The sequence below is a fragment of the Necator americanus genome, chromosome III, assembly GCF_031761385.1.
Source record: "Necator americanus strain Aroian chromosome III, whole genome shotgun sequence".
NCBI classification, from domain to species: domain Eukaryota; kingdom Metazoa; phylum Nematoda; class Chromadorea; order Rhabditida; family Ancylostomatidae; genus Necator; species Necator americanus.
In genome coordinates, this window is record NC_087373.1 from 18,781,504 (window position 1) to 18,792,546 (window position 11,043).

General features: G+C 42.0%; 1 protein-coding gene across 1 annotated transcript; it reads right to left on the minus strand.

The window, feature by feature from the left end:
- Positions 1 to 1,579: 1,579 nt before the first annotated feature.
- RB195_010054 (uncharacterized protein) lies at positions 1,580 to 10,786 on the minus strand (the record flags this gene model as incomplete). The annotated part of the gene is made up of 22 exons (XM_064190881.1): positions 1,580 to 1,651; positions 1,709 to 1,781; positions 1,849 to 2,010; positions 2,087 to 2,154; positions 2,213 to 2,311; positions 2,425 to 2,534; positions 2,590 to 2,662; positions 2,717 to 2,849; positions 3,015 to 3,114; positions 3,183 to 3,327; positions 3,410 to 3,553; positions 4,429 to 4,512; positions 4,576 to 4,722; positions 4,828 to 4,921; positions 4,982 to 5,067; positions 7,697 to 7,823; positions 7,883 to 8,007; positions 8,101 to 8,183; positions 8,563 to 8,710; positions 8,770 to 8,907; positions 10,150 to 10,242; positions 10,640 to 10,786. 22 exons carry the CDS (start codon positions 10,784 to 10,786, stop codon positions 1,580 to 1,582), a joined length of 2,451 nt encoding a protein of 816 aa, XP_064048464.1.
- Positions 10,787 to 11,043: the final 257 nt, after the last annotated feature.

Consider the following 11,043-nt stretch of genomic DNA (forward strand, 5'->3'; position numbering starts at 1 on the left):
GGGTGTAGGGTAAAACGACACGAAGCACATACGCCATTGCGTATGCGGCTTCTGCTTCTGTGGAGCGCGGTGATCCCCTTGCTGGCAGCACCCATCGCTGCAGTTTGCAACGGTCACCTCGGTTCCAACTGCTGCCTCCACCGCGCCGTTTCGAGTGCATACGCAATCGTACCAGACTTAAGGTAGTTTGCACCGGCTATACATTGATCCAATTTAGACATTTAAGGGACCACGAATCTGACGTAGCGAAAGCATTTAAGAGAAAGGTAGAGTTGGAGTTGTAGATTACCTTCGCCCAGGATCCCCAGATTGGATCCTGGGCGGTCCCGCCCACCTCTCCCTAATTGTCCTAAAAAAACAGAGTGGGAGCCGCTTTAGTTCCTACGAAGTAAATTAGAACGCTCCTTTATGTATACGTTCTGGTCCCCCAGCAACCTATTTATTGGCTTCACTTGAATAAGTAGTCTAGAACTCACTGCCTTTCGACCGCTGCGCAGCTAGATGCCGTGCGTTGCAACTGAAATCGTGAAAAACGGAGTCTTCCATGCCGTTTTTGCGACGATTAAGGAGAGATGAGTGGAACTACCCCAGATCCCTCAGTCAATAACCGCATCTCCAGCTTTTCCCGCGGGTTTCCTCACCACGTCGGGTTCGCAGTATTCTGCTTCAAACGAATTTATTGGTTGTCGCACAAATGGACACTCAGTGGTGGTAAATAAATTAGTCTTTAGTGGATAGTACACTCGTCTTAGCGATGTCACTGAAGCATCCACGGATGGTGTCACATCCTGAATACGAAGTTTGACGCTCCAGTTTTTCGATACAGTCAGCATGCATCACGAAACTGACGACGTTGGGGTCTCCGTGGGTAAATACGGAGTTCGGGGTTGTAGATTAGGGTGTGAGCACGGCCCCGTGCAATTCCCGTTGATCCTCATTGACAGAACGTGGGAAACGGCGTTTGTTCCTACGAGATACGTCAGAGTGCGCACCCTTGCACACGTCCCTGTTCCCTCAACAGTCATTCACTCGGCTTACTTGAATAGGATGGTGAGGAGAAGTAAATGATTTTCGACCGCTCGCTTGTGATACGGCGCATACACAATCGTGACGGGTTTTAACGTACCTGGTAGGAACTGGGGCGGTTCCCACGCCGTTTTTAAGGACAAGTAAGGAGACTTGGCCAAGGCCATGCTCATATTCGTAATTTACACTCCGAACTCTATATTAGCTCACAAAGATCTCACCGTGGTCAGTTTCGTGGTACACTGCCTTTAATTTCAGAAAGGGCTAAATCTGGTTTTGGAATTAGAACTCATCTTTCAAATTGATATCCATACTTCCTTGTGATACGACAACAGTGTACAGTCTAGTTGGTAAAAGCAGTCAGTCGAAGGTACATTAAAACAATTTTGTGGAATTATGATTTTGCGCTACTTGGAAATCTTACCATTCCAAAACATCCCTGTATATTAACATAGTGAGAAATGAAACTGCAGTAGGAGCATGAATATACACGTAACGTATTTAATATTTACAAAGCATGACTAGAGGCACAGGTACCATTTAAAGACGTAGATTATTGAACGCTCTTCATTGAAAAACTGCAGGAAGCCTCAACTTTGAGAATGAACGGCCCCTCTTGTCCTGCCTGTGAAATATAAGACATGCGATGCAGAAGAAACAAAAAACAATTAGAAGGGCCAACCAGAAACGTCATGGGTCGAATGCTATATACACCAGCAGGGACCTTTTCCAATACAAGCACTGTGTATCCGGGCCTGAAGTGATTTTAATTTCAAACTTGTGAGTGAGACCAAAGAGGTTCAATTGATATCTATGACATACCTATAAACGCCTGATTCCTTTCTTTCAAATGGTTTGTTTCTTGGTGACGAAACTTGCAAGATTTCGAATCCCACACTATATTGCTTCGGACCTTTAAGATCAACAAGGATATGGTTTTCATCGCTGCACTCTTCCAAACTGACGTGGAAAAGAGGGTTGTTTCTTAAAAAAAAACACCTCATTTACAAACAATATTTACAAGAATTAGTAACTGCACAGAAATTCTTAAGAAGCATACTTCCAAGTTTCTCTGCTGGAGCCATTACCGCATCCTCCAGCTGTACGTCCCTCCCATTTCCCTGTTTCCTAAACATCAGCAGATTGCACACTTGGCTACGTCCAGACAGTTACAACCATTGCTTACGGTCTTCTTGGTAATGTAAGGACATTTGATTGGGCTCAAAGTGAAATTACATGACGAGTAAACACGAAGAGTGTAGTAGATCGTCTTCATCTTTTCATACTATAATATTGTAACTGTAATATATATATATATATATATATATATATATATATATAATCAAGTACTAGTATTAAATGTAGTAGCAAGAAAATCAATAAGTAGGAAGAACGAACCTGAGCGACAACCAACGTATACTTTTGGGGACCTGGATCATCAATAACCATCTGGCAAAGGTAATGTGGACTGTTAATACGTGTGCCTTCGTAGAGAGGCTTCGGATCGGCTGAACGTTCGAGATTTGAATACAAGAAAGTAGCATGAAAAAAATCCTGTCGTACTTGGTATGTAGACTTTCTTCCCTGATTTGTAAACCATAACGGTAATATATTCTTTGTTGTCTGCGAAGTCTGACTAAACTATATCTTAGTTCGCACACTGTACACATAAGACTTCTGAATAACCTACAATATCAGTAATATGTCTCGTGAGTAAGATCCACACCGCACTTGTACGTTGATTGTGAACTTCAAGAGAGTATTGTGGATTGTCAGCAACGGTGTACAAATCCTTCACTGGCCCAGAACAAGAATCCCAAGTTCTGAAGTATCCAGACCCTACCGAAGTCTATTTGAAAACACTGCACTTGTTCTATGAAGGGATGTAAGAAGTTCGAGTAAAGGTAAGAATTTTTAGAAGTCACAAGAAATTTTTGAAAAAGGAAGAGCACACAACCAGTGAAGAAGGACAACATTTGGAAACTAACGAGTGAATCCCATAAGTGAATGGAAACAAAGTAGGATTCCAATTAACGTAAAATACGTCGAAGAAATTGCATACGGATTCAAAATCGATCCAGAAAACACCTGAAAACGTTTGCTAACGTCAAAAAAGAGACTGAGGAAAATAAAGATGATGTTGATATAAGACGCACCATCATCTTTGACTTTGGCTTGGTTAGGATCATAATCAAGGGCTTTGCGCAAAGATGGTGTCCAATTAATTGAATCATTTTCAGAATACCTTCCCTTCCATCGAAGATGAGTCCAAGGATTCTTTACCATAAGGAGACGTTTACCCTGTATAGTGGATGCACTAATGAAACAACTAATGATACTTGTAATCCACGGTACAGTTGCGGGAATATAAAATGGAACGAACATCAATTCTTCGGAGATCTAGGACAGCGTACGCGTGACACTCGACAAGACCTGCTCTTTCGCATATTTGTTCGGATAATTTACCAGTTGCCAGTGTAATCAGACAATCCCCTCGATGAAAACGAGAAAGCAGCTTCTCGAACACCTAAACATTTTTAGTAGAACATACTAAGAATGATCAGCAAAGAATAATGATTTGGTTATTTCAGCCTTCCGGATCATACTTTCTTTTAAAGAACCGTGGCAAAAAATACGACAACCGGATCTTTGTGCGTTTTCACCTCGTCTAAGCAAATCAGTAACTATCCTCGCACAAGGTTGGCCATTAAAGCGCACGCAATTTTACTCCAGTCCATGCTAATTTTGCTTTCCTTGGACGTCACAGCGCCCATAATCTTCGATGACTGATTAGGAAAAAAAAACTTTGTATCCACACTATCTCTATCACTTGTGTGGAACTGGATACTGTTAATCACTCTTTGTGTGTTGTGGAGTTTCAATGGCAACGAAAACATATTCTCGTGTTTGCGAAGTGCAAGGATTTCTGAAACATTAAGGGCTGTAGTTTTGAAGATAAGGTTGCGGAGTCGGGTGTTCTTAATTTTCTTCCTTCTGCTCTCCGCTCTCCGAGCAGTTCATTTCTTCATAGCCTACTTCAGATGTTAAGTCGCTCATAATATACATCTCCAAATCCATGCACACAATGCATTCAGGTACGTTCGTTCCATTAGATGTAAATGAGACATCAGGAGTTCGTCCATTTCTTTTTATGAACAACATCTTTTCCGTGTACTGAAAGCGTCCATTGGGCAAAGCTATGCACTCTTTGCTGCAGTACACCGACTACCTAATACTACCACTAACGGAACACTCCGCATATCGATTGTAAGTGAGGTGTTTAGGAGACACAGTTAAAATTTCTATTGTGGACAAACAAATGAAGAAAAAGTATGGATAAATGACCGAACATTTGTTGAGAGGTAAGATTAATGTAGCTGAGTAAATTGAGATAACACCTACCTGATTTCTGTCAAAGCTCGGATTCTCCGTTTTGATGGCTATCCGATCGGGGATCCAACCAGTAAGAGCATGTAAGTCGATATTCTGCGGAAAAAAATGAACTTAAAACCTCTTTGGCAGGCGAACAAGAGTAGCAGAAACTCTTACTGAATTCGATCCAGGAAAGTCGTAACCACCCATAACTTTGAGATAGGCTTTCTCCAGAAGTGAAACCCACAACTCTCCTTTCTCTTGGCTGTGCGAACACAAGAGCTCAAGATTTTCTCCAGTTGGAAGGAAGTCGTCAATTACGACCTAATCAAAACAAAAATAAAGAGAAAGTAGGTCTCGAAGATGAAAAAAATTGGATGCCTTAGAAACGGTGAATGAGATCGCTGTGGAAATTGTAGGAAAACCAACCTTACGCCACACGCCATTTATGTGAAACTTCACCATGTATTTGCCAGAAGGGTTGTAAACTGGTTGCCCCAGTCGATTTTGCGGGTATATGATACTAAAGAAAGTGCCAAATATAGACCAAGAATTTGAAAAATATGTTCTACAAAAAAAGCACCTAGTAACAATCTGTTTTCCAAAACGTTTCTCGTAACGTGCAGTGATGGAAAGAGATGCCACAAATGAACAGTCGGAGATTACAGTCTGATAAGAAATACACGTCATCATGAAGCTCATACGTTCGTTCCCACCCGTCATTATTAGTTTTGAAGAACTTCGTGGATCCCAACAGATAACAAAGGATAATTGGTATGAAGGGTGCACAGCAATTAATTTCTAAAGACCACTATATTAACCCCTGCCAATAATAAACTACAAATAACTCAACAAACTGCAACAATTCTGTGCGAGTTACATATACAGGTTGCACTATGACTCTTTCAGATCCAAAATAATTCACACAAGTAATCCCACTGTGGGAGAGACGTTGAATCAAGCTCCGCAGAACCTTCACATGAATGCTTCAGCAGCTTTGGATACTTTATACAATATCAGCTCATAGAGGATCAAACACTGCAGTGCAAAATGCAACAGGCAAGCGAGCTCATTCAGCAGTCGTACTAGAGTTATTCTAGTTCTTGCTCCTGACCACCTGTTATTAGGTTGAGTCGAAAGTTCTCGGACAAAGTGGTAGTGATGATTCCTAGAGATCATCACTCAGCAAAGAGCCGACAAAAATGGATGTGTTAGCTACCGTTTGATAGAGTATAAAAGGCTCTTCAAAGTGTAAGTTAACAATTACACTGAGCCAGTTCCTTTCCTGCCACCATGCCGCGCAATTTCAAGCCGTCGTCACTTCATCTCCGCAACGTCATACTTTTTCTCCATCTATCTGGCCAAGAACCCGCGGATATCGATAGACGTCCGAAGGAAGTTCACAAGGAGCACACTCCCGCTAGAAATACAGTCTACAAGTGGCCCTCGTCGGGAGACTATTCCATCGAAGATGAAGACCGTTCGGGACGCCCGATGGAGATGGGTTTGGACTTGCTGCGGAGACAGGTGGAAGCCGATCCGTATCAAACCTCTCGCGAACTGACAGTCGCTCTTGGGGTGAGTCAAACCACAGTTGTTCGCGGATTGGGTCAATCGGCAAGGTGCGAAAACTAGGTAGGTGAATACCACATGCTCTGACGAAGTATGACATGGACTGCCGATATGCTAGATGCTGATACGGCACTTTATCTACTCACGCTCAAGCGCACCAACTCTTGGCTTGAGCACATAGCCACCGTGGATGAGAAGTGGATTTCCTATTCTAACATTCACCGGCGTGCCCAATGACAAAGGTACGGATGCAGAAGACGTCCCTAAACTCAACGTACACGCCAAAAATGGTATGCCCTGCATCTGGTGGAGCGTGAGTACACGGCGTCGAATACTAGGAGCTGCTCGCTGAGGAATGCACAGTGACCGCAGACGTCTACGTTGAGCAACTGAGGAATTTGAAGACAAAGCTCGAAAATGCACGCCCGCAGCAGCGCGAAATCTACTTCCAGCATGACAACGCTCGGTCGAACATTGCAAGAACGACCAAAGCCACTAAAATGGTTGGACCATTTTACCACACCCAACGTTTTCCCCAGACCTGGCTCCCTCAGATTACCACCTTTTCTCCTATCTCCAACGTCATCTGGATGGTCAAGACTTCCAAACCCGCGACGACATCAAAAAGGCACTCGAGCAGTTCTTCAAAGAACAGTCCCCAGCGTTCTGGAGCAAGGGCATCTACGATCTGCCTAAACGTTGGCAGAAGACCATCGATGCCAATGGGGCTACTTCAAATGATTTATCGTTGCAGTGATCGTTTAAAAATTGTAAAATAAATAAAAATATTGCCAATTTGTCCGAGAACTTTTGACTCAACCTAGTAAAAACTCAGCTTAATTTTCGACTTCGGTTGGGAGGCGTGAACGTGTTTCCAGATCTCATTACTTGAACTAGGAACTTAAAAAACAAATAAAGTTTACTTCTTCAGTGAAATAGTGGAGTTCAGAAATATTTTACTCGCGTGGTTCTGGATTCTCCTATGGTGCTGGTGATGGTTACTATTAGAACTGATGGAATGAGGTGTAAACCGTGTCCTGATGTGCTGCTGGACATACAAGTATCATTTGGTATTGTTGTACCTTTGTAAAATGATAAGAAGATTATGGAACCAGTTATTGTAATTCTAGATGGGTTTTCGGTTTTTTCCCAACTAGAACAAAGGTTGGTACAGATATATGGAACGTTTCAAGTGGGTTTTCCAATCAATTATATTGTTTTAATTATTTAAAACTGTGCATTAAATAACACTCCAATTTTCATGCCCAGTTTGGCATTCCAAGTTCTCAGCGGAGGGCAGGTAAAAACGGCAACCCCCAGAAGTAAAGAAGATCAGAAATCCTGTTTTCATTACCGCATGAGGGTAGAGTCAGACTAGCTAACTTTTAGCTTCACTTTAGCGCAGATTTTATAGTGTGCGGAAAAAAATGCTACTGCTCAGTTGCCTATTAATACGAGCATCCACTTGTTCTTTCAAGTCTTCTCGATACTGTTGGAGAATCAGTTACGCTCAACACAATTTGTAATTCTATCGCATCAGAATAGTAGCTGAAAGCTTCGCCAGCTATATTCAGCACGCTTAATGCTATTCTTTTCCGTGTTTCTTCGTAAACGAAGTTTGATACCTTTCTCAAAAAACTCAACGATTTCTTCAATGGATGTTTAACAAGTACAAGCTTATGTGTTATACGTGTAATGAAGTATCAAACTGAGCTGGAAGAATTACCTGTTTGATAGTGCCACTATCGATATTTCCAATGACCTTCGGTTCAGGAAAAATCTCATGTGGTCGTAGCCACGCCTTTATCCTTTTCTTTTGTTTTTCCGTAAGTGAAAGTTTGCCATCTTTGTCACTGAAGTGAAGCACATAACAGTTCTATGACACACTTGGAGTTGATGTTTATCGGCATACCTAAACGGTATTGTATAGTTGAATTTTTCCTTAAGATCAACAGAAAGAAATGGAACATATTTGCGTCCATTAATGTTGGACGTTACGGCTAGTACTGCGAGTTCTTCTTTCGTTAAACCAGACGACTAAACAAATCGATCTTTTTATGCTGGATGAAAAACACGACGTGAAATGTCAGTAAAGATTAATAAATTAGTTTAAATGATTCGATTCAAAACCTTGTGTGGTAGAACCGGAGACTCAGACGTAGGACTAGGACGGTCTGGTGATGAACTGCTGCTCACATTTAGCTTAGATAACTCTAAAAGGATAAAGTGGGAAAATTATAGAATGTGCTCTATGTGTGAAATATCCAAAAACCTATTTGATTTAATGAATCGATAGCCCGTATCACCTCAGGTAGTTGCAATAGAGATAATTCTTTCTGAAGTTTACCACTTGGGATCGAAGCTCCCCTTTAAAATGTGGTTAGATCAAGTGCCCCAAAAAGTGACGTAACACTATAGGAAGAAAACTAAATTAAATATACAAAATAACGCCGAAAAATGACGGCTAGTGTGAGATCGGAAGTATCCGTGACTGTAAATCGTACTAATCATGTAGTGTAGTGTGACGGCACAATATTATGTTATATCTTGTATTGTAACATTCATAACTGAAATTTTGATCAAAATACCAACCGTCAACAGGCACGTTAGGAAGGTTTTCTGTGAGCAACTGAATTTTTATTTGCTGTTCCAAGCGTTTGAGGTTTTCAAGGCGTTCCAAGGCAATATTTCCAAACGTGCGTAGCTTTACCTGGAGCTGTTCATCTTCGCAGTTGCTACCCTGCAAACGAAAAGTTCAATAAGCGAGGTCTATTGAAGAAAATCAAATCGATAACAAACCGCTTGGATGCATAACTGAGTGGCTTCAGAATACAACTCAATTGCTAGCGGATAGTGCTGGGTCTCTTCCGAAAGTTGAGCTTTCAGCAGCACAAATTCCACTTTTTCCAGTAGTAACAGGCTAGGAGGTTTTCTTGCCTAGAAATAATCACTGCAATTATGACTTAGTTACAGCCAAGAATTTAATATTTAATAAGTACAACTAAAGCTTAGTGTTTATACGTGCCATTCACTCACTACGTCTCGTTGGCAAACTCTCAGTAGAATCCTATCAAAATGACCTGAAGCCTGGTGAAGTTGCGTAAGAGGTTGCGCTCGAAGTGATGCGGGACAAACTCCGAAGCCGAATGGATCTAGCGAGTCTCCCATGGCGAGAGCAACTGTTTGCGCAACTGCACCAAGCGTCAGGTCGTTTTGACCTGAGTGTACTTCACTGCAGTACCTAGAATGATACAACCGCTTTACACCCCCAATGAAAGCGCCCTTTTCTCTTTGGTGTTCTATCTCTGAGTATCACAAGTGGAATGACGAGGAAGATAAAACTAAAGGGAGCATGGAAGCGAAGCAAAGCAAAGCCGTTCGATTGTAAATAAATCATGATGAAGAGAAGACTGAGCAATTACAACTTAATCGTACGTGACACTTTTAAATGTAGAGAATGGCATACGTTAGAACCGGTGACTTCTTCTGGTGGTATGAAAGCAAGACAGATCCTTATAATTGCCTTGCCCTCGTCGAAAAAAAGAACCCCATCACCTACATTTACACATCACATTTGAGCATACTAAAAGTTCCACTTTTAGCAACACCAACAGCTTATTCTATAGTCAAGTCAAAACTATCCGAAGCTGGATGCAGTTACGTAAGCGCTTCAAACGGTGCAGCTAGCAGTTAGAATCGAGATGCGACCACCGCTGGCTTCAATTCGACTGCAACGATGAGTTGTGCCAGATGATGCGCTCAGCAGATGATAAAAATGAGTTCCAGCATCCTGTTCTCGAGGAGAACATGACACCTGATCAATCATACACAAACCACCAAAAAAAAAAAACTACTGATTTGATCGTGTGCAGTACTATGAACGTTTCTAAATGTCAAGTAGGAGTAATTGACAACAGCCAGGTTCCCCTGCCAAACGGTGCAGTCACGGTCAGATAGTGTTGCATTTATAATCCTGTCACCTTTATTCATCTCCTCATTCGCCAACGATCCATTTCCTTTTGGCGACACTATGAAACGACATATAGGTCGGTCGGTGCCGTCATTCAAGATGCGCACTGGTTTGCTAGGTCTACGGTTGCACCGAACTACCGAAAGACTGGGATATTCTCGGATGGGTAAAAAAGACAGTTAAGGCTAAGCACTGATTTGAAAGCATACCTGTGAAAGCTGAAGTAGTCGTGGTAGATCGCTTTTTAGAAACTCAGCACGTTCAACATACTCAATAGCATTTTTGCGGAAAGAAGTGGATATCTAGAAAACAAACATGAGTGCACCATTGGAAGACGAATTGAATGACATTCATTATTAGAAATAGCCGTAGGATTTATTCACACACATAATCCATTTTGCTGAGGTTACTACAAGATGGTGTGTTTCAAGTCTTCCAGAAGCTGAAGGAAATTGTTGAAAAATGTTCTAACAGTAGCGACTTCATATGCTTTGTTTTAGTTAAGCCGAAGTCCAAGTTCTGGTATAAGGCGTAAGTTCTGCCTGATACTAAGCACTTCATTCTTCTCAGTTGGTTACAATTTAAATAGATAAAGGAAAACATAGAAATGCACTAAGACCTGTTACAACGGTACCACTGCAAATTTTCTAACCATTGGAACTATCAATAAAACAACAACTAAGGAACAGAAAAACCTACCTTTTTAGATTGTAATAGGTGTATGATGCGATCCGCGGCTTCTCCATAGCAATAGATGGCCTCTTCATAACGCTGAGCTTGGTCGAATTCGATGGCTCGCTGTGCAATTCGCAGAGCCGCCGATTTTGCAGCACTTTCACTGTCCATCGTCGCCGCCACGACAACCCCGCAGACCAGTCACCGCCGCCCCCGCCCACCTTCCGCATGCCATTTGCACGCAGCCCCGTCGCACATCTCTAGAAGAGTGCTCGTTGAGTTAAACATCACAAGTCCAAGCACGTCGGCACCTAGTTACCTATTTATACCAATGATTTGGTAGCTACATAACCTGATGAAAGGTACGACCGTATCTGTTGCGTTGAACCCAACAATCGAGTAATTCACCATGTCTGTCGCACGCTACT